Source organism: Garra rufa, chromosome 21, assembly GCF_049309525.1.
Source record: "Garra rufa chromosome 21, GarRuf1.0, whole genome shotgun sequence".
In the NCBI taxonomy this organism is placed as follows: Eukaryota; Metazoa; Chordata; class Actinopteri; order Cypriniformes; family Cyprinidae; genus Garra; species Garra rufa.
In genome coordinates this window covers 5,050,942-5,075,301 of record NC_133381.1, presented here as the reverse complement: position 1 = coordinate 5,075,301, position 24,360 = coordinate 5,050,942, and the positions used below count along the sequence as shown (strand labels likewise).

Genomic DNA, 24,360 nt, shown 5'->3' with positions numbered 1-24,360 from the left:
ATATATATATATATATATATATATATATATATATATATATATATATAATTTAATTAATATATCCTTTTTATTTTTTTAAATATATTACTAAACATGTAATAATAGCGAAATTTATTTATTTTGTAGTCAAAAAAGTTTGTGTACAGATAATGATTTTCACAATAAAGGCCACCTTGAGAAATATTCATGCAAGTATGATTTTTCCTGAATAATAATAGAGGAAATAATTATTCTTTATTTAATTTATTTAAGTATGAGAGTATGAACGTATGATTTTTCCTAGACAATGATGGTGGAAAGATTTATTTTTTGTTAATGTGTACAGAAAATTGACTTTCAACAAAAATAAAGTGCATGGTTTATTTATGGTTATTTATTTTTTTGTTTGTCTATATGTCCATTTAATTATTTGTTTGTTTAGTCAAAAACGTAAATGTTTGTGTACAGAAATAAAAATCAGAATATATATAATAAAAAATAATCAGAATTAGAAATATTTATAAAAATGTTATTTATTAATTTATATTGTCTATACACACACAATAACAAACACAAATATATTTAGCATTTTTCTAATATACAAAATATACTTAGTATAGTAGACATATATATATATATATATATATATATATATATATATATATATGTGTGGCACTACATGACTACTGTGCAATGAGAAAAACTGTTAAAATACAGCATGTTTCCAGACATTTAACTGGTAAATTATTCATGAGTCCTACAAACAATTTTAAGTAGCATCGTCTCACACACCCCCCAGCACAGGTATCGCGGAAGTGACGTCACGGAGCGCGGAAGGAGAGGGGGGGGGGATGAAGCGTTTCAGAGAGCAAGATGGCAGCAAAATCCGATGGCGTGGGGGTCGTTACCGGTTTCGCCCAGCTGCACAACCTGGACGAGGCGGTCGGCGACGATGATGCGCTGGACAGCGCGGCTATACACATCTGCCACTGCTGCAACACGTCGTCGTGTTACTGGGGCTGCAGGAGCGCCTGTCTGCAGTCGCTTCTGGGCGACAGGGATGCTACTGGAGGAGGAGGCAGGCGGCCGAAGCAGCAGCAGCAGCAGCCGGAGGAGCGCCTGTGGCTGGACTGCCTCTGGATCGTCCTGGCGCTGCTCGTCTTCTTCTGGGATGTCGGCACGGACTTGTGGCTAGCCTTGGACTACTACTCCAAACGGGACTATCTGTGGTTCGGGCTCACGCTGTTCTTCGTGCTGGTGCCGTCGGTGCTGGTCCAGATCCTCAGCTTCAGGTGGTTCGTCCAGGATTACACGGGCGGCGGGCTCGGGGCCGTGGAGGGACTCAGCCGGAAAGCCACGGCGGATCTGAGCTCTCGCATCTACAGCAGGGACAGGTGCTGCGTGATCTCCATTTGGGTCTGGCATGCTTGTGTGCACATCCTTCAGATGGGACAAGTGTGGAGGTAAGACGCTGAAGTGATGCACAGAACAGATGTGGTTGTTTACGCCAAGTCAGGCAGTCTAGCTCAGTTGAAACACAATGTTTTCTTTCTGTCGCTTTATGACTCGTTCAGTGTCCTCTAACCATCTGTGTAACGATGCCAAACAGTTCATTTCAGCAGAATGACGGGCTCACTTTGGGCTGGAGAGTGTGAAATCGATAGAGCTTGTAATTAATTTACTTGAATGACCTCTGCAAGAGGAAAACAAACCTCTGTCTGCTTGGGTTGGTTTTGCTGCATCCAGCTTGGGCTTGATCTTGTAGGATGTTGCTTGCACTTTCAGGATGTTGTCAATATTTCAGCCGTGCCAAGGTCATATTTCATGCTGATTGAGAAGCATGTGTGTTTTGGTTGAGGGGTTGCATTGGTCTTGCATTGGCATTCCTCTTTTGAGTTGAATAGGGACAATTTTGGTGTATGGTTTGTTGGGATAGGGCAATATTTGGCTGAGAAACCACTATTTGTAAATCTGGAATCTGAGGGTGCAAAAAATCTAAATATTGAGATAATCGCCTTTAAAGTTGTCCTAATGAAGTTCTTAGCAATGCATATTACTAATCAAAAATGAAGTTTTGATATTTATGGCTGCAATTCTGCTAAATTATATTAGGTTTCTTCTTGCACGCTGCACTCTTTCAAAGTGAAATGAATGAATGAGGCTAAAAGCATATTTGTGACCGTGGACCACAAAACCAGTCATAAGGGTACGTTTTTTGAAATTGAGATTAATACAAACAACCTTTTTAAAAATCTGAAGGTAGAAAAAAATTAAAATATTGTGAAAATCGCCTTTTAAAAAGTTGTCCAAATGAAGTTCTTAGCAATGCATATTACTAATCAAAAATTAAGTTTTGATATATTTATGGTAGGAAATGTACAAAATATCTTCATGGAACATGATCTTAATATTCTAATGATTTTTGCCATTAAAAAAAAAGAAATTTGACCTATGCAATGTATTGTTGGCCATTGCTACAAATATACCTGTGCTACTTAAGATGTGGTCCAGGGTCACATATTTATTATTCTCACAATCGTATTACTTATCTTAAATTTTTCTGATTTTAATATGATACATTTTAATTACAGACAGTGTAAAATAAATAAAACATGATGTATTTTACGATTTTAGTAATATATTTTAGTTTTTTCTACATTCAATTTTTTGGTGAGGTCAAATGTGCTTAATTGACATTAAGTAATGTCAGAATGTTAGTAATAATAATAAGAGTTTAATCCTAAAATTAAACAAGCTATTTTAATAAGTTTTAAGATAATTTTACAGTTTATAAGAGAGTTCATAAAACATACAAATGCAATTGCAATGTTTTTACAACATCACTCTATATATATATATATATAATATTTTAAATTTTTAAGATGTTTTTATTTATTTTACAGTGTATTATTATTATTATTATTATTAAGAATATTTTATTATAAATAATTAAATAAATGTATAAAATATATTTTATTTAATAATAAAATATATTTTATACATTTATTTAATTATTTATAATAAAATATTTTTAATAAAGTAATAAAATATATTACAATGTATTTGGAGTTACTGATTTAAACAAACTAGTAGTCCTAATGTACTTCAATAGTTAGTTTAAAGTAATAAAAAGTAATACAAAATTTATTTATGTATTTTTTTTGGGGGGGGGGGGTTGTGATAAAAATTAATACTTTTATTTAGCAAGGATGCTTTAAATTGATCAAAAGTGACTATTTAAGACATTTATCATGTTAAAAAAGATTTTATTTTTAGATAAATGCTGTTCTTCTGAACTTTCTATTCATCAAAGAAACCTGAAAAAAATCTACTCAGCTGTTTTCAACATAATAAAAATAATAAATCTTTTTTTGAGCAGCAAATCAGACTATTATTATCATGTTATTACTATTATTACTATAGGCTCATGTAACTGGAGTAATGATGCTAAAACTTCAGCTTTGAAATCACAAGAATAAATTACATTTTAAAATATATTCAAATAGAAAACCGTTATTTTAAATAGTAAAAACATTTCAAAATTGTACTTTTTGCTGGAGTTTGGATTAAATAAATGCAGGCTTGGTGAGCAGAAGAGACTTAAAATTTTTAAAAACTTAAACGCTTACTATTCAAAATATTTTGACTAGTAAATTTCTTTTTATTTATTTATTTAATTTTTTAGACGTGGCGCAAACATGTTGTTGACTGATTTTGTGCGGTTCATCTAATTTCCTGCTTTATTTACTGGTGAAATGGTACAGAATCTTATGAAACGGTCGTATAAAGTGGAACATGTGAACATTCACTAAATGGCATTTTCATAGAAATGATTAGATTAGTGAAGGATTCTTGGCTTCATGATTTTTTTTACAGTCAATCCAGTTATCATATTACAGCATTTCCAAGTAATAAATTATAATTTTTGCGCTCTGTTCTGTTCAATATATATAATCGCCTGTGATTAGCTCCATACAGCTCCGTAACCTGTTTCCATTGATATGTAAGAATAGCTTGTTGTTGGTGTTTGGCTTCTTCAGCGGGGCGACAGGAAATGTTTTCGGTGTCTGCAGGCCTGAATAAGACAATTAGTTGACTGTCACGCCGGTTAAGATCATCTGTCGGACTCAGGGGTGACCAGAAGCTGACAGGCGCATGCAGGCAGAGAATTTGTTCCCCGTCGGCGGCGATGGCGGCAGCGCTCACACTCTCTGGATGCACATATGCTTCCCTTGGCAGAGATCTAACACTGATGAGGGCTGATTGCGGTGTTCAGAGTGTAAGACCCCAGCTTGACTCTGAGCTCTCACAGCGTGAGAATCAGTGATGCGCGGGTCAATGTATAAACAACCCGAAACCGACCGACATTTTCAACTAACCCGCCCGCAACTCGGACCGCAAAAAAAAAAAAAAGTATATATTGTACCCGACCCGCTTCCTGACCCGCATGTTTAATATTTGCGACTGACACCAGCGATTATATGCGGCTGCGGTGGAGATGCGTTCACTGTCAAACATCATTCGGCATTAATTAGGTAGGCTAATTTTGTCAAAAGACATGTTCTTGATTACAAGAAAAATACAGATTGTTCTTGTTGTGATTTATTTTGTCTTTCCTTTATACAGATTTAAATAGTTTCATTTTCGAAGTATACCCTAAATGATGTCAGTGATTCTCCGATGTTAAATATGATCAAGAATTATTTTATTTCGATCTACAGTGTAATAAAAGTTAAGAAAAAGATTAGCCTATAGCCCTAAATATATATAGACTACAAGCTAATTCATTTTTTCTTAACTTTTAACTTCTTCTAAAAATGATCAAGAATATTAAATGAACTTAATAGGCTATACGACTTTTCTTATACAAACATAACGAATGCACTTCAAAACGAAGTTTTCATATATAAATTCAGGAATCACGAATATGACAAAATAATATTATTTTATATTTGTATAGCTAGTTGTGTCAAATGAATAAGGAAATTATAGTGCTTTGAATTTATTAAGTAGCCTAATGTTTAATTTCGTTCGTTTCGCTCTCTGGAAATGTAAAGAAAAAATACCGTTTTTACTTGGAATTCGTTTTTAATCACAAACCTAATGTACTTCAATAGATTTTTTTCAACTAAAAAAAATATTTGTTTGTTTGTTTGTTTATTTATTTATTCTACAGTGTATTTGGAATTACTGATTTAAACAAACTACTAAGCCTAACCCTTAATATTGGGCTCTAAATAAATAAAATAAAATATTATTGACATTTATTTATAATAAAATATTTTCTATTAAATATAAAAATAATAAAATATATTACAGTGCATTTGGAGTTACTGATTTTAATAAACTAATAGGCCTAACCCTAAATATTGGCTCCAAAAAAAATCATCCTGTATGGCAAAAAATGATTTTTTAATTTAATATTGTTGTCTTGTTTTCCTGTACAAATCGTCACCTTAGAATTATAAGGTTCTATCTGCATTCTGAGCACTTTTGAGATATTGAGCTTCAAAGTTTTTGCGTTCCATAGACTTCTTAGAACCATTTTTGTTTTCTAAAAAAGAAGGCCCAAAATGTACACAGCTTACAAAAGAAACATCAAATAATGTAAATAAGTTGTAAGAATAAGAATATGTGAATAACTCAATTTTGACAAAAATGTCAGATAGAACCTTATAATTCTAAGGTGACGAAATATCTAAACAATCTTAAATCAAGATATCATTGTAAAATTATTGAATATATTAAGTGTTGTTTTCTGAAAAATGTATCAGAAGTAAGTGCATTTATGCTTAAAATAAGCAAAAATCAGTAAAAAAAAAAAAAACAACAACTTAAAAACCTAAAGTAATTCACCTAGCAATAAAAACAAAAACCTAATTTGCATTCTAGCATCTGTTATTATCCCTCTGGACAGCATCCTAATGAAATGGGTGATTATTTGATTGGAATTAGTTCTTTCTTTTTAAATTTAGTTTAAGCTAAAAAAAAAATACAATTTGCTTTGGCAACTAGCTGAAATAAAATATTCATTATCTTTTAAATTTTATTTCAGTTTTTATTTAATTTAACATTTATTTCATTTCACTGGAAAGTTATTACATTTTTTTTTATTTTATTTTTTTTATTGGAATTAGCTATTTATTAGCTTCAGGGTTATTGTAGTTAACTAAAACTAGAACGAAAACCATACAAATTGTTACTTAAAATAAACATTAACTGAAATGAAACAAAGTATAAAAAAACTTGTTGCCAAGGCAGCATTTCTCATTTTAAATTGGTTTAATTTGATGTACTAAAAAAAACTAAAACATGACCCTGGACCACAAAACCAGTCATGAAGGTCATTTTTTAAAATTGATATTTAATAATAAATAACTGAATAAAAAAAGCTTTCCATTGGTGCATGGTTTGTTAGGATGAGACAATATTTGGCCAAAATACAACTGTTTGAAAATCTGGAATCTGAGGGTGCAATAAAAATCTAAATATTGAAGAAATCGCCTTTAAAGTTGTCCAAATGAAGTTCTTAGCAATGCATATTACTAATCAAAAATTAAGTTTTGATATATTTATGATAGGAAATTTACAAAATATCTAATATCTTAATATCCTCATGATTTTTGGCTATTGCTACAAATATACCTGTGCTACTTAAAAGACTTTTGTGGAATTAAATCAAACAATTAACAAAAAAAAAAAACTATTTAAAAATGACTAAAAATAACAAAAACACAACAAAATTTCTAAAATGTAAACTAAAATTTAAAAAAAAAAAAACTTAAACTTTTTGGCAAATATTTGTTTTAGTTTCAAGAAAAAACATGCTTAATTTTTTATATGATTTTCAGAAACAAAAAATAAAAAATTGCACTGGAAAACAAGACAAAATACTGAGTAAGAACATCATTTTTTGCAATGTGCAATTTTGTGCATGTGGTTCCTCAAATAATTTGGCTTAAAATAGAATATCACAAAGACTTGAGCACTGACTATACAACCAGTAAGGAACCACATACTGTAGCAACCTAAAGTAATTCACCTAGCAATAAAAACAAAAACCTAATTTGCATTCTAGCATCTGTTATTATCCCTCTGGACAGCATCCTAATGAAATGGGTGAGCTGTGGGTCCATGCGGTCCTGTTACACAGGCATGATCTGTAGTCCAGCATCTGGTGTGTCTGTAGATGTTGGCATTGACACACTGACCTGAATTCTCCTGTATCTGTTCCATGCACTTTCAGTCACCCCGAGCCCCAGAGCTCACACCTTTCCCTGGCCCCTTACTGGGCTTTTACTGCCTCCACTTAACCGCAGGCCGAGCAGCTCCTGGGACGAGACAGACACAGCTGCTCTATACACTTCACCGCTACACGGATCTCTGCTTTCATGTTTTCTAGTCCACCCACTTGTGCAACCTTTACCTTGTTAAATGTTCAGCATTTGTACATTGTTTATTTATTTAACTTGAGCTCTTTTTGTAGAATGACATGAGAATACAACAGAAGGTTTCCGGTGTCGTTGCTCATAGCATGAAAATTATAGGTGATGTGTCTAATGTTTTTGATGGTAACATTATTTGATTCTTTGTGCAATTACAGTTTACAGTTATGCATTTTATCTAAAGCAACTTACAATAAAAGGACCATAAACAACTTGCCACAGAGTCAAACTATATTTTCATAGTGTATAATGCCAGGTTTATTAGAAAGCTAGAACAAGTAACGATGAAGAATGAAGATTAATGCTTTTTTTTTTTTCTCTCGAAATATTATTATTTTGGTAACACTTTACAATAAGGTTCATTAGTTAACATGAACTAAGAACAATACTTAAACAGCATTTATTAATCTTAGTTAATGTTAATTTTAGCATACTAATTAAAATCACAAGTTGCATTTATTAACATTAAGAAAGATTAATAAATAATGTAATAAATGTATTCGTCTTTGTTCATTCATGTTAGTTAATACATTAACTAATGTTACTGTTATTTTAGTATTATTGATATACTGTTATAGTTTTAAATAATTTGTTTATATATAAATTTGCAATTTTTGAATTTTCCACTTTTATTTTAATTTTAACAGGGTTTTTTAATTAATTAATTAATTGTATTGTGTTTTTGTCATTTTTATATTTTTTGTGATTATTTTTTTTGTCTCTGTTCAAATTAATTTTTCTTTATTTCTTTTTTTTTTAATTTAGTTTAAGTTTAAAAAAATACAATTTGCTTTGGCAACTAGCTGAAATAAAATATTCTTTATCTTTTTATTTTTATTTCATTGAACATTTATTACATTTCTTTTATTGGAATTAGTTCTTTCTTTTTAAATTTAGTTTAAGCTAAAAAAAAATACAATTTGCTTTGGCAACTAGCTGAAATAAAATATTCTTTATCTTTTAAATTTTATTTCAGTTTTTATTTCATTTAACGTTTATTTCATTTCCCTGGAAAGTTATTAAAATGTTGATTTATTTTATTGGAATTAGTTCTTTCTTTTTAACATTTAGTTTAAGTAAGAAAAAAATACAATTTGCTTTGGCAACTAGCTGAAACAAAATATTCTTTATCTTTTTATTTAAGTTTTTATTTCATTTATCATTTATTTAATTTCCCTGGAAAGTTATTAAAATGTTGATTTCTTTTATTGGAATTAGTTCTTTCTTTTTAAATTTAGTTTAAGCTAAAAAAAATACAATTTGCTTTGGCAACTAGCTGAAATAAAATATTAATTATCTTTTAAATTTTATTTCAGTTTTTATTTAATTTAACATTTATTTCATTTCACTGGAAGGTTATTAAAATTTTTTTTATTTTTTTTATTGGAATTGGCTATCTATATAGCTTCAGGGTTATTGTAGTTAACTAAAACTAGAACGAAAACCATACAAATTGTTACTTAAAATAAACATTAACTGAAATAAAACAAAATATAAAAAACTTGTTGCCAAGGCAGCATTTCTCATTTTAAATTGGTTTAATTTGATGCACTGAAAAACTAAAACATGACCCTGGACCACAAAACCAGTCATGAAGGTCATTTAAAAAAAAAAAAGATATTTAATAATAAATAACTGAATAAAAAGCTTTCCATTGGTGCATGGTTTGTTAGGATGAGACAATATTTGGCCAAAATACAACTGTTTGAAAATCTGGAATCTGAGGGTGCAATAAAAATCAAAATATTGAAGAAATCGCCTTTAAAGTTGTCCAAATGAAGTTCTTAGCAATGCATATTACTAATCAAAAATTAAGTTTTGATATATTTATGATAGGAAATATCTAATATCTTAATATCCTCATGATTTTTGGCTATTGCTACAAATATACCTGTGCTACTTAAAAGACTTTTGTGGAATTAAATCAAACAATTAACAAAAAAAAAAAACTATTTAAAAATTACTAAAAATAACAAAAACACAACAAAATTTCAAAAAATGACAAATATGCAATTAGAAACTATAGCATCTTGATGACACTAAAATAAATTTGGTATGAACTTAAATTCAGTTTGAAACGGTCAATATGCACAGGGATATTTCTGATTTAATAATGTGTTCAGCTTCTAAACCTGAGTAGCTCTTACATCTCCTTGGCCATATAATCCTCCATCATCCATTTAACCTTTCAGATAAATGTGAGCCTCAACTATTGTTTCTTTTTATTGGCGAATTAGATTAATTGGACTTTCAGGGAAGATTGCAGCCATAGTTCCAGCCTTTGCATGTATGAGTGTTCATAAGGGTTATGATTGTTCAATTCATTCTGCAGCTGCGACTAAAAATATCATACAGAATAGAATACAGAAAATTGAAAATGGGATTTGCAGGATAGCGAATAACTTTCAGGGACTGACATAGACAGAAAGTGCTTTATTTTGAGAATCTACTGTTATAGTGAGACTGTTTGAATATCATGCATTTTCTTTTTTTGTGTGTGTTTTTATGTTTTTGTAACTTTTTTGCGAACAGTTAGTATTAAACAGGCTTTTTGCTTCTATAGAGACCAGAATATTTATCTGGCATATTCCTGAAAGTTGCAGAAATTCAGAAAGAGAGACATTTTACGGTGTGTTCACACGGGGCGTCAGCGTCAACGCTGCCCATTGAGTTTGAATGGGTGACGTCAAGCGTTGCCGAAAAGAATTGTGGATCCAAATGACAATTTTCACCTGAAATTTGGAGCCAATTTACAGGGGTGTAAAAATGACTTATGAGATAGGTCTATTAGTAAAATCTGTTGAATTTAGCAATCTTTGTTTCATTATATGCCAATGGTAACAGTTCAAAAATGGCAAAAAGCACTTCTTGTAAAAGTGCTTTTTGACATTTTTGAACTGTCACCAGAGAAATTGTGTACAGTTGTCAAATTTTCTCATGGAGCCATATTAAGATCTCCATATCTCTGGGATCGAACCATCGAGGGCCTTTAAAATGAAGATACCAAAAGGAAAGTTTGTTAAGAACCAGAATCTAAAAGGGCAGTAATATATCTTTAATACCTCTTGAGTTACAGACATGCACACTTGGGGCAAAAAAACACTTTTGCCATTTTTGAACTATCACTAGCCTATAATCAAACAAAAATGGCTAAAGTCAACAGATTTCACTAACAGACCTAGCTATCTCTATGTAAAAATAAAATAATAATGCTGCCATCTTTCTAAAGTCATTTTTAAACCCCTGTAATTTGGCTCCAAATTTCAGGTGAAAATTGTTATTTTGACCCCCATCTACAAAATAGTGGATTACTCAGTGCATATACATCTGTGACATTTAATATTTTGGCTTTCATAACTATATATGTTTGTCTTTTTAAATAAAAAATTTGAGCCAGGGACCTCATTTTTATTTCAGTTGCAAATGGTTCATATTAAACAGGCTTTTTGCTTCTGTAAAGACCAGAATATTCATCTGGCTGATTTTTGAAAGTTTCAGAAATTCAGAAAGACGGACATTTTTATTGTGATCTAAAAATTACAGCATATTTTCATAGTGCATCTGACTTTTAAATGTTTTTATGATCGTTCCCCTTTAATAAATGCTTAGAAACATGTCTCAATAGCTAAAAAACACAAGAAGTGCTTTTTGACATTTTTGAACTGTCACCAGAGAAATTGTGTACAGTTGTCAAGTTTTCTCATGGAGCCATATTAAGATCTCCATATCTCTGGGATTGAACCATTGAAGGCCTTTAAAATGAAGATACCAAAAGGAAAGTTTGTTAAGAGCCAGAATCTAAAAGGGCAGTAAGATATCTTAAATACTACTTGAGTTACAGACATGCACACTTGGGGCAAAAAAACACAAGAAGTGCTTTTTGCCATTTTTGAACTATCACTAGTAGTCTATAATCAAACAAAAATGGCTAAAGTCAACAGATTTCACTAACAGACCTAGCAGTCTCTATGTAAAAATAAAATAATGATGCTGCCATCTTTCTAAAGTCATTTTTAAACCCCTGTAATTTGGCTCCAAATTTCAGGTGAAAATTGTTATTTTGACCCCCATCTACAAAATAGTGGATTACTCAGTGCATATACATCTGTGACATTTAATATTTTGGCTTTCATAACTATATATGTTTGTCTTTCTAAATAAAAAATCTTAATAAAATAAAACATTTGAGCCGGGGACCTCATTTTTATTTCAGTCGCAAACGGTTAGTATTAAACAGTCTTTTTGCTTCTGTAAAGACCAGAATATTCATCTGGCTGATTTCTAAAAAGTTGCAGAAATTCAGAAAGAGAGACATTTTATTGTAATTTATCTAAAAATGACAGCATGTTTTCACAGTGCATCTGACTTTTAGATGTTTTTATGATCATTCCCCTTTAATAAATGCTTAGAAACATGTCTCAATAGCTAAAAAACACAAGAAGTGCTTTTTGACATTTTTGAACTGTCATCAGAGAAATTGTGTACAGTTGTCAAGTTTTCTCATGGAGCCATATTAAGATCTCCATATCTCTGGGATCGAACCATTGAAGGTCTTTAAAATGAAGATACCTAAAGGAAAGTTTGTTAAGAGCCAGAATCTAAAAGGGCAGTAAGATATCTTTAATACCTCTTGAGTTACAGACATGCACACTTGGGGCAAAAAAACACAAGAAGTGCTTTTTGCCATTTTTGAACTATCACTAGTAGTCTATAATCAAACAAAAATGGCTAAAGTCAACAGATTTCACTAACAGACCTAGCAGTCTCTATGTAAAAATAAAATAGTAATGCTGCCATCTTTCTAAAGTCATTTTTAAACCCCTGTAATTTGGCTCCAAATTTCGGGTGAAAATTGTTATTTTGACCCCCATCTACAAAATAGTGGATTACTCAGTGCATATACATCTGTGACATTTAATATTTTGGCTTTCATAACTAAATATGTTTGTCTTTTTAAATAAAAAATTTGAGCCAGGGACCTCATTTTTATTTCATTTGCAAATGGTTCATATTAAACAGGCTTTTTGCTTCTGTAAAGACCAGAATATTCATCTGGCTGATTTTTGAAAGTTTCAGAAATTCAGAAAGACATTTTTATTGTGATCTAAAAATTACAGCATGTTTTCATAGTGCATCTGACTTTTAAATGTTTTTATGATCGTTCCCCTTTAATAAATGTTTAGAAACATGTCTCAGTAGCTCTAAAAGTCTGTTTCCTCAGATTGCTCAACAGACTGTTAAATTGTAAAGCTTTTATGAACTAAACCCAGACTATTTCCTCATAAAAGATTCTGCTGCGAGAACCTGAGCTGCGCACAAGCCTCAGTGTTAAAGTTGTGTTCAATTATTGATTGCAGGCACAATCTGTGAAATTTTCAGGGTAAAAGCATAAAGCCTGTGAACTGAATCTATCCTCCCTGCGGGAGTTTCAGTAACAGCTCTCCAGAAGAGAAAGAGAGAGAGTTTACAGTGTCTCAGCAGGTTCTTTCTCTTAGTCATGATGCACTCGCTGGAAATAGCGCCTGAATACTTCATCTAGGGGTCAAATGAAGGAGCAAACGTCATATTTTCTCGTTTCACAAAAATCTAGATGATTTACCGTAGACATGCATATCTTAAAGAAATAGTTTATTTACCCTCTGGCCATCCAAGATCAGATTTGAAGCATTGCATCTCTTGCTCACCAATGGATGTGAATGGGTGCCATCAGAGTCCAAACAGCTGATAAAAACATCACAATAATCCACAAGTAATCCACACCACTCCAGTCCATGAAGGTTGTGTTATTCCTTGACATTTAGAGACACTTGTTTCTCCATGTGGGAAAACTCTTCGGTGCACGCCAGGATGCATAATTAAAATTTTATTCAAAACTTTTTACAATTTTGACTGTGACATACAGTTTTAGAACTAAGAGACAAATTTAATAAATATCAAACAGCTAAATTATCTTTAAATAATGTATAACATATCATAACAGAATAAACACTCTGCTGGAATGCATTTGAAATCATTTGCCGATCCTCGTGTTGAATTATGCAGGTCTCTGCTGGAATCTGTCACCACACATTTGAATGTATTTGCTGTTTTGCAGTTGTCACAGTGTTTTTAGAGTGTTATTCAGTGTTTTTCCAGCTGATATTTTATGCAATATATGTTGGCCTAGAAAATAATTCACTTGCAGGGGCATTTTTGCTTGTGCGTTTTACATATCTTACATTACATATGTAAAATGCACATACAAAAATGCCAAAACAGCCCCAACCAAGCACAATTTCTGACCCTCGTATTCGGAGTATTTGCTTTAGCTCTTTTTCATGGATGTCGTATCATGTGGTAATATTTTCATATTCTGTGCTGTTGATAAATGTGTGAAGGATAATGTACAGCTATGGTAATTAATCTCATATTACCCTGAAGGGGGTTGTTTTGTGATTAATGACTGACTGTCACTTTTCGTTATATTTGTATAACTAGAATAGAGTTCGTTTTGAATTTGAGGCATTTTTCCAACTCTGGCTCATTAGAAAAACATGCTTGTGGCGGCATTTCTGCAAAATTATATTATGTTTCTTCTTGCACACTGCACTCTTTCAAAGTGAAATGTCTAGTGAATGAATGATGCTAAAAGCATATTTGTGACCGTGGACCACAAAACCAGCCATAAGGGTCAATTTTTGGAAATTGAGATTGATACATACAGCTATTTGAAAATCTGAAATCTGAGGGTGCAAAAAAATCTAAATTTTGAGAAAATCATCTTATAAAGTTGTCCAAATGAAGTTTTAAGCAATGCATGCATATTACTAATCAAACATTAAGTTTTTATATATTTATTGTAGGAACTTTACAAAATGTCTTTATGGAACATGATTTTTGGCATAAATAAAAAATCGATTCTTTTGACCCATACAATGTATTTTTGGCTATTGCTACAAATATACCTGTGCTACTTAAAACGTTTTTTTTGTCCAGGGTCACATATAGTTTCATCCAAAGCATGAAAATGTAAATCTGGCAGTGTTTTTATTACAACGGTTTTGTTACAAATATCATAACACAACACTAAACCCTACTTTAAAGCTCACTGATAATGTTAACTTAAGCAAACATAAGAAAATCTCATTTGCTGAAGCAACAATGGCATTTTAGTTTGTTTCTACAAGTCTTTGAGCTCTTTAATCATGACTGGTGTTTCACAGGACCGTATGCTTTGCATTGAGCAATGCTGAACCAGGTGTGCTAACAAGCAAGTTTACCTCATTAGAAAAGCCATGCATATGGAGCTGTTTATGTGATGCAAACTTCAAAACGTGTTAGTTTACAAATCATGCACCATTATAAAAATGTTTTGAGGTCATAACATAGTATTCCAACTGAAAATAGGGCTTTAAAGCCTTGGAGCCTTTGCAAAAATATAAGTTGAGGCACATATTTCCATTGAGTCAAGGTTGCATTTTTCACTTTACCGAAACGTTCTTAATTTCTAGTCCTGCTCATGAAATGTATTTACTTTTGTGGAGCTCTATAGTATGGAAGCCCATTTCTGCAATGAAACCAAAAAATTAAAAAGGTAATTGCAGGTTAAAGGTTATTTTTATCTTTTTATCAGAGTTTACACTAACAAGTTTTTGGACTGTGAGATTTTTAATGTTTTTTAAAAAAGTCTCTTCTGCTCACCAAGCCTGCACGTATTTGATCTAAAATACAGCAAAAACAGTAATATTGTAAAATATTTGTACCATTTAAAATAACTGCTTGCTATTTGAATATATTTTAAAATGTAATTTATTCCTGTGATTTAAAGCTGCATTTTCAGCATCATTACTGTAGTCTTTAGTGTCACTTTAGAGACTTACTTAAAAAAAAAAAAAAAAATTCATACTGTCCAAAAACTTGACTGGTAGTGTAAACTCAAAACTCACAATTTCTGAGAAAAAAGTCATAGTTGTGAGATAAAAAGTTGCATTTCCTTTTGAATTTTTATTCTGTGGTGAAAACAAAAAGTGATTGCAAGAGTAATGAAGAACAAAATAATGAGAAAAGTCACAACTGCCTTTTTTTTTTTTTGTGGAAACAAGTTTGCATGCTATAGCCATTTTATCATCTTATGAAACTATTCATATTTTGTTTTTGTAAATATATGCAAATGCATATATTTACCTTCAGGTGTGCAATATGTAGAATTTCTTTAGTTATTCAATCTAAAGATATAACACTTTCCTAGTAAGGCTGGGATTCAGGTCTAGATTTCTCTTTCTGAACAGCATGTCTGTCTCTCCGCTTTACAAATTTCTATTTTATGCCTTGTTTGGATTCATTTTACCCATTTTCATTTGATGTCTGCTCAGTCCCATAATTCTGTTGCAGTTTGGTTGTTGTGTGTTCTCCCTCACCCCATCCTCATTTCATGACTCCATTTTGTTCTGTTTGTTTTGCTTTAGTTTCCCTGATGGACTGATGATCTAGACAGAAGCAGTTTGGTTTGGGACAGGGAGGTTTACTCGCTCACAGAGAGAAAGAAAGAAAGAAAGGCACTTCTGGAACAGAGCGAGATGAGTGTAAGTCTACCTCTCTGTCTCTTTATTTTCCACTTTACTTTTGTTTCTGTATTATTAAAGCAAAAACATGTTTCACATTTCATTATCTCTAACAACTTGTTTTACTTTGTAAATGCACTTTGCGCTCAGGAAGTGCTGCAAAGTGAGAGGGAAAGAGAAGAAATTTGGCGTATCACACGCATGCATAATGTTCCCAGTCATTTTTCCATTGTGTCTCTCTGTATGTTTGTTAGATGATATGAAACAGTAAAAATCCTTTTTTCATAGTATCCCGAGGGAGGATTTGACGGGAAAACTCCAGGATTTCACAGAAATGCAAATCTTTCATCCAAGGTGTCAGTCACACTTGTAGATAGAGAGCAAATCTCTGTAATTCTGTTTGTCTGTATTTAGACTCTGGAAAAGATCATTGCTTTATATGAATCTATGTACCGGCAAATTTATTTTTATTTATGGTTTTGTCGCCTGCATGTTAAAGACTGAGAAATTGGAGATCGATGGGTTGCATTAATATGGCTTATCTATTGTATATTCTCTCCTTTCTAGAGCTAGTTCTTCTTTTTCTTGTTTCTTTTTAAAAATAAATTAATGCTTTTATTTAGCAAGAATGGATTAAATGGATCAAAAGTGACAGTAAATACATTTAGAATGTTAGGAAACAAAAATATTTCTATTTCTAGTAAAAAATTCATCCAAAAAATCCGCAAAAATCACTGTTTTCATACTTTTATTCAGCAAAGATGAATTAAATTGATCAAAAGTTACAGTAGATAGATTTATAATGTTAGAAAGCATTAAAATATTTATATTTCTAATAAAAAATGTATCCAAAAATCTGCAGAAATCACGCTTTTTATACTTTTATTCAGCAAGGATGCATTAAATTGATCAGAAGTGACAGTAAATACATTTATAATGTTAGAAAACATTAAAATATTACTATTTCTAATAAAAATGTTTCCAAAAATCTGCAAAAATCAAGATTTTCATACTTTTAATCAGCAAGGATGCATTAAATTGATCAAAAGTGATAGTAAATACATTTTATAATGTTAGAAAACATTAAATTTTACTATTTCTAATAAACATTGATCCAAACATCTGCAAAAATCACTGTTTTCATACTTTTATTCAGCAAGGATGAATTAAATTGATCAAAAGTTACAGTAGATAGATTTATAATGTTAGAAAGCATTAAAGTATTTATATTTCTAACAAAAAATGTATCCAAAAATCTGCAGAAATCACGCTTTTTATACTTTTATTCAGCAAGGATGCATTAAATTGATCAGAAGTCACAGTAAATACATTTATGTTAGAAAACATTAAAATATTTCTATTTCTAATAAACATTGATCCAAAAATCATGTTTTCATGCTTTTATTCAGCAAGGATGCGTTAAATTGACCAAAAGTGACAGTAAATACATTTATAATGTTAGAAAACATTAAAATATTACTATTTCTAATAAAAATGTATCCAAATATCTGCAAAAATCAAGATTTTCATACTTTTAATCAGCAAGGATACATTAAATTGATCAAAAGTGATAGTAAATACATTTTATAATGTTAGAAAACATTAAATTTTACTATTTCTAATAAACATTGATCCAAACATCTGCAAAAATCACTGTTTTCATACTTTTATTCAGCAAGGATGCATTAAATTGATCAAAAGTGACAGTGAATGAATGTATAATGTTTGAAAACATTAAAATATTTCTATTTCTAGTAAAAATTGATTTAAAAAAATCTGCAAAAAATCACGGTTTTCATACTTTTATTCAGCAAGGATGCATTAAATTGATCAAAAGTGACAGTAAATACATTTATAATGTTAGAAAACATTAAAATATTACTATTTCTAATAAAAATGTATCCAAAAATCTGCAAAAATCAAGATTTTCATACTTTTATTCAGCAAGGATGCATTAAATTGATCAAACGTGATAGTAAATACATTTTATAATGTTAGAAAACATTAAATTTTACTATTTCTTATAAACATTGATCCAAACATCTGCAAAAATCACTGTTTTCATACTTTTATTCAGCAAGGATGCATTAAATTGATCAAAAGTGACAGTAAATACATTTATAATGTTAGAAAACATTAAAATATTACTATTTCTAATAAAAATGTATCCAAAAATCTGCAAAAATCAAGATTTTCATACTTTTAATCAGCAAGGATGCATTAAATTTATAAAAAGTGATAGTAAATACATTTTATAATGTTAGAAAACATTAAATTTTACTATTTCTAATAAACATTGATCCAAACATCTGCAAAAATCACTGTTTTCATACTTTTATTCAGCAAGGATGCATTAAATTGATCAAAAGTTACAGTAGATAGATTTATAATGTTAGAAAGCATTAAAATATTTATATTTCTAATAAACATTGATCCAAAAATCATGTTTTCATGCTTTTATTCAGCAAGGATGCATTAAATTGATCAAAAGTGACAGTAAATACATTTATAATGTTAGAAAACATTAAAATATTACTATTTCTAATAAAAATGTATCCAAAAATCAAGATTTTCATACTTTTAATCAGCAAGGATGCATTAAATTGATCAAAAGTGATAGTAAATACATTTTATAATGTTAGAAAACATTAAATTTTACTATTTCTTATAAACATTGATCCAAACATCTGCAAAAATCACTGTTTTCATACTTTTATTCAGCAAGGATGCATTAAATTGATCAAAAGTGACAGTGAATGAATGTATAATGTTTGAAAACATTAAAATATTTCTATTTCTAGTAAAAATTGATTTTAAAAAATCTGCAAAAATCACGGTTTTCATACTTTTATTCAGCAAGGATGCATTAAATTGATCAAAAGTGACAGTAAATACATTTATAATGTTAGAAAACATTAAAATATTACTATTTCTAATAAAAATGTATCCAAATATCTGCAAAAGTCAAGATTTTCATACTTTTATTCAGCAAGAATGCATTAAATTGATCAAAAGTGAAGGTAAATACGCCTATAATGTTAAAAAACTTTATCATATTGATTTTTCAAATAAAAACGGTTCATAAATCCTCGAAAAATGAAGACTGAAGACTGGAGTAATGATGCTGAAAATTCAGCTTTGATCACTGGAATAAAAAATATTCAAATAGAAAACAGTTATTTGAAATTATAAAATATTTAACAAAATACCAGTATTTTTATCAAATAAAAGCAGCCTTGGTGAGCACAAGCCACTCCTTATTTCAAAAATGTTGCTACTAAAATATTTAACTGTGTGTCACGGTCCATCCTATGAATTTGTGGCTAAATTTATCAGCTTTCATACAGTGATTTTAGTACATGCACTCCATGCTTTTAAGGCGGTATCGATTAACACGGGAAATAGCTTGGATGTCATGAAACCCAACATTACTGTAACCTGCACCCATTCCCATCCCATCCGGGTCGATATGAGTGGCACAGCTGTGTACGGTGACTCATTCAGCTGGAAACATAAAGCAAATAAAGGCTGCTCACTGAGTGACTTCCTGTGGTACTGTTAGAGAGATTTGAGATATAACTCTTTCTGACTGCCGTTAGACTCATGCCTGAAGCCTGCCGGATCGCAGAGGCTTTAATATCCCGGTTTAGGCAGTGCAGTATCTACTGGCTATATATCAACACAAAGAGGTTGTCTGTTTGTTTGCATACAGTCAATATTGGCCATTAATCATTATAGTGCAGAAATGTCCTACAGTGACTGTAAATAAATGCAGTGTTAATATGCAAACTGTGAAATTGCTGAGATGCATATGTGGTATAGTGTGAAATCGCACTCTGTTTGTCTGTTTTCACAGCTTTACACACCAGATTATGTGAGCAGGGTGTCGGGTTATTATATAAAATAATACCATAAATTAACTTCTTTTGATACTTGAAATAAATATAAAAAGTATAAAAGCCAAATTTTGCTAATGCAAAATATATACACTAATAGTCAAAAAAAAAATTTTAAATTGTTTTTAAAGAAGTCTCTTCTGCTCACCAAGCCTGCATTTAATTAATCCAAAGTACAGCAAAAATTTACTATTTAAAATGACTGCTTTCTATTTGAATATTGAAATGATAGAAATTTAGCAAGGATGCCTAAAATTGATTAAAAGTAATGATAAAGGTATTTATAATGTTACGAAAGATTTCTAAATCTTAAAATCGTACTGTTCAAAAACTTTTGACTGGTAGTGTGTAACCTAAACTAAAATACTTAACACTGGAGCAAGGATGCCTTCATGTCAACCATAATATGTTAATATTGCTCCAAATATTTGTTATAAAATGAGCATAAGCGTAATGCAAATAAGAGATGTCCAAAACATATCATGTTTGGGTCCTCCAGGAACAAGATGGAGAAACGCTGATGTAACAAGTCTGCCCTTGATGGGAAACTCCTGCTGCCGTGTGCTCGAGGTCATTTTATAGACATAAATAATTCACACTCACGTCCAGAGTTACTGTGCCTGAAGCAGCCTGTGAAAATGATGGGCACATGCGAATGCTACAGTTTATCGCACATCTCTTTTAAATGAGTGATATTCCAAAGTTTTTTTAATAGGATACATCAATGTATTTAAATTATGTATATTTTCAAGTTTTGAGGACAGAAAGGACCCCTGATGTTTTGTAACCATTTCCATTTCTTGTAAAATGCATTGATGGGAAGTCAGATGGTGATGCCAAGTACACAGTTAGAGAAATAGATGGTAAATTGCTTGTTCTTGGATGCAAACCACATACATTTTTTTTAAATCAAAAACTGGAGATTTCCTAAATTTCAGAGCCAATACATTTTTTGACAAGAACGTTACTCATTTTTCCAGAGATGCATATGTTTTTTTTTTTTTTTTTTTTTTTTTTAGCTATGAGTCTCATTGTAAAGGGCCATTGGTCAATTAATAGTGCTAGGTTTTTTAATGCATTTTTTTTAGTAATGTTTTGATCTTCTGAACAGGTATATCCGCACGATGTACCTCGGCATCCAGAGTCGACGGCAGAAGGAACACAGGCGGCGCTTCTACTGGGCGATGATGTACGAGTATGCTGACGTCAACATGCTCCGGCTGTTGGAGACGTTTCTAGAGAGTGCCCCCCAACTGGTGCTACAACTGTGTATAATGATCCAGAAGAACCGGGCTGAGACACTGCAGTGTGAGTGTGAACCGGATATTAGTGGAGTTAGTTCAGACAACTTCAGCCTCTTTGTGTTAATATATAAACAATACTAGTTTAAACAGCAGTTAGATTTTAAATAACAATTGCAAGAGTTGAAGTGATACGAATGTCATGCAAGCTAAATTTAGCTTTTTTATTTAGGCTTCAGAATTCATAAAATGGGCAACTTCCATCCTGGAGGGCCACTGTCCTGTAGAGCTTAGCTCCAACCCTGAACCAGCTAATCAAGGACTTACAAGGCATACTAGAGACTTCTAGGCAGGTGTGTTGAGGCAAGTTGGAGCTAAACTCTACAGAACACCGGCCCTCCAGAACTGAGTTTGGACACCCTTGGTCTAGATCAGGGATGGGCAACTTTGGTCCTGGAGGTCCGGTGTCCTGTAGAGCTTAGCTCCAACCCCAATTAAACACACCTGAACCAGCTAATCAAGGTCTTACTAGGCGTACTAGAAACTTCCAGGCAGGTGCGTTGAGGCAAGTTGGAGCTTAACCCTTCAGGACAGTGGCCCCCTAGAACTGAGTTTGGGCACCCTTGGTTTAAATCATGGAAGGGCAACTTCAATCCTGGAGGGCCACTGTCCTGAGGAGTTTAGCTCCAACCCTAATCAGACACACCTGAACCAGCTAATCTAGGTCTTACTAGGCATACTAGAAACTTCCAGGCAGGTGCATTGAGGCAAGTTGGAGCTAAACTCTACAGAACACCGGCCCTCCAGAACTGAGTTTGGACACCCTTGGTCTAGATCAGGGATGGGCAACTTTGGTCCTGGAGGTCCGGTGTCCTGTAGAGCTTAGCTCCAACCCCAATTAAACACACCTGAACCAGCTAATCAAGGTCTTGCTAGGCATACTAGACACTTCCAGGTAGGTGTGTTAAGGCAAGTTGGAGCTAAACTCTGCAGGACTCTGGCCCTCTAGAACTAAGTTTGGACACCCTTGGTCTAGATCGAGGATTGGAAACTTCGGTCCTGGAGGGCCACAGTCCTGCAGAGTTTAGCTTTAACCCCAATTTAACACCTATACCAGCTAATCAAGGTCCCACTAGGCATACTAGAAACTTCCAGGCAGGTGTGTTGAGGCAAGTTGGATCTTAACTCTTCAAGACACTGGCCCTCCAGAACTGAGTTTCGACACCCTTGGTCTAAATCATGGATGGGCAACTTCGGTCCTGGAGGGGCCACTGTCTTGCAGAGTTTAGCTCCAACCCTAATCAGACACACCTGAACCAGCTAATCTAGGTCTTACTAGGCATACTAGAAACTTCCAGGCAGGTGCGTTGAGGCAAGTTGGAGCTTAACCCTTCAGGACAGTGGCCCCCTAGAACTGAGTTTGGGCACCCTTGGTTTAAATCATGGAAGGGCAACTTCAATCCTGGAGGGCCACTGTCCTGAGGAGTTTAGCTCCAACCCTAATCAGACACACCTGAACCAGCTAATCTAGGTCTTACTAGGCATACTAGAAACTTCCAGGCGGGTGCGTTGAGGCAAGTTGGAGCTAAATTCTGCAGGACAGTGGCCCTCTAGGACCAGATTTAGATGTCACTGGTCTAGATGAAATCCACTGCCACTTTCCTGCAGAGTTTAGCTCCAACCCTAATCAGACACACCTGAACCAGCTAATCTAGGTCTTACTAGGCATACTAGAAACTTCCAGGCAGGTGCGTTGAGGCAAGTTGGAGCTTAACCCTTCAGGACAGTGGCCCTCCAGAACTGAGTTTGGGCACCTTTGGTTTAAATCATGGAAGGGCAACTTCCATCCTGGAGGGCCGCTGTCCTGAGGAGTTTAGCTCCAACCCTAATCAGACACACCTGAACCAGCTAATCTAGGTCTTACTAGGCATACTAGAAACAGAGTTTAGCTCTGTTCCAGCTGTATCCAGCTAAACTCTGCAGGACAGTGGCACTCTAGGGCCAGATTTAGATGTTACTGGTCTAGATGAAATCCGAAAACAAGTGGTCATAGAAGATTAATTTAAAAGCATGTAAATACCCGGTGTAAGTGGTAATATGTCTTGGCTGACTGCCTGTTATAGGATCACTGATAACACTGATAATCTTAATATCAGGTGGAAATGGGGATTATGACATTGGTTCTCAACCACATTTCTGTGCAGTGTTGGGGGCTCCAGGAGCGTGGTTAAGAACCACTGGCTTATAATAAGTATACTGTAGAATGTCTCTGATCATAAACAACTCCACAGGTGTCTCCTCTGTTGCCTCCTTACTCTCACTGGCCTGGGTCCTGGCTTCGTACCACAAGCTCCTGCGTGACTCCAGAGACGACAAAAAGAGCATGAGCTACAGAGGTGCGCTGATCCACATCTTCTGGAGGCTTTTCACCATATCCTCCCGGGTGCTCTCCTTCGCCCTCTTCGCTTCCATCTTCCACATCTACTTCGGCATCTTCGTGGTTGTGCACTGGTGCGCCATGGCGTTCTGGATCGTGCACGGCGGCACAGATTTTTGCATGTCCAAATGGGAAGAGGTGCTCTTCAACATGGTGGTGGGCATCGTGTACATCTTCTGCTGGTTCAACGTGAAAGAAGGCCGAACCCGGTACCGCATGGTGATCTACTACTTTGTGGTGCTTGCCGAGAATACGGTGCTTACTTGCCTGTGGTACGCCTACCGAGACCCGATCACCACCGACTCCTATGCAGTGCCGGTGCTCTGCGGGGTTTACCTAACCTTTGCCTCAGGGGTGGTTTTCATGGGCATCTACTACGGGTTCCTTCATCCGATGGGACCTAAAATAAGGGTGCTAGCCAGCTCCTGTTGTGCCGAGCTTCTTTGGGGACTTCCGTTACCTCCGGAGGCTGAGCCCATGGCGCCCACCCCTGGACCACGAGCGTCCCAACCCACTCCCACCCGGGCTTCCATGGGGGCCTTTGGTCACCAGGATGATGCCTCATTGGACACTTGCCTGCCTGTGTTTCAGGTGCGCTCGCCTGAGCCCACCACTCCCTTGGGCCGCTACCGGCCGGAGGGACCTCTGATCAAGATCGACATGCCCAGGAAACGCTACCCGGCCTGGGATGCGCACTTCGTGGACAGGCGCTTGCGAAGGACGATAAACATCCTGCAGTTCATCACACCCGCCGCCGCCGGGATCAGGTACAGGGACGGACCACTGCTGTATGAGCTCCTGCAGTACGAGTCATCCCTGTGA

The 24,360-nt window shown here is 33.7% G+C and overlaps 1 protein-coding gene across 1 annotated transcript; it reads left to right on the top strand.

Annotated features, from left to right (window-relative positions):
- The first annotated feature begins 852 nt into the window (after positions 1 to 852).
- Positions 853 to 24,360, top strand: LOC141296003 (XK-related protein 6-like). Its single transcript, XM_073827288.1, has 3 exons — positions 853 to 1,442; positions 20,972 to 21,168; positions 23,393 to 24,360. Exons 1-3 carry the CDS (start codon positions 853 to 855, stop codon positions 24,358 to 24,360), a joined length of 1,755 nt encoding a protein of 584 aa, XP_073683389.1.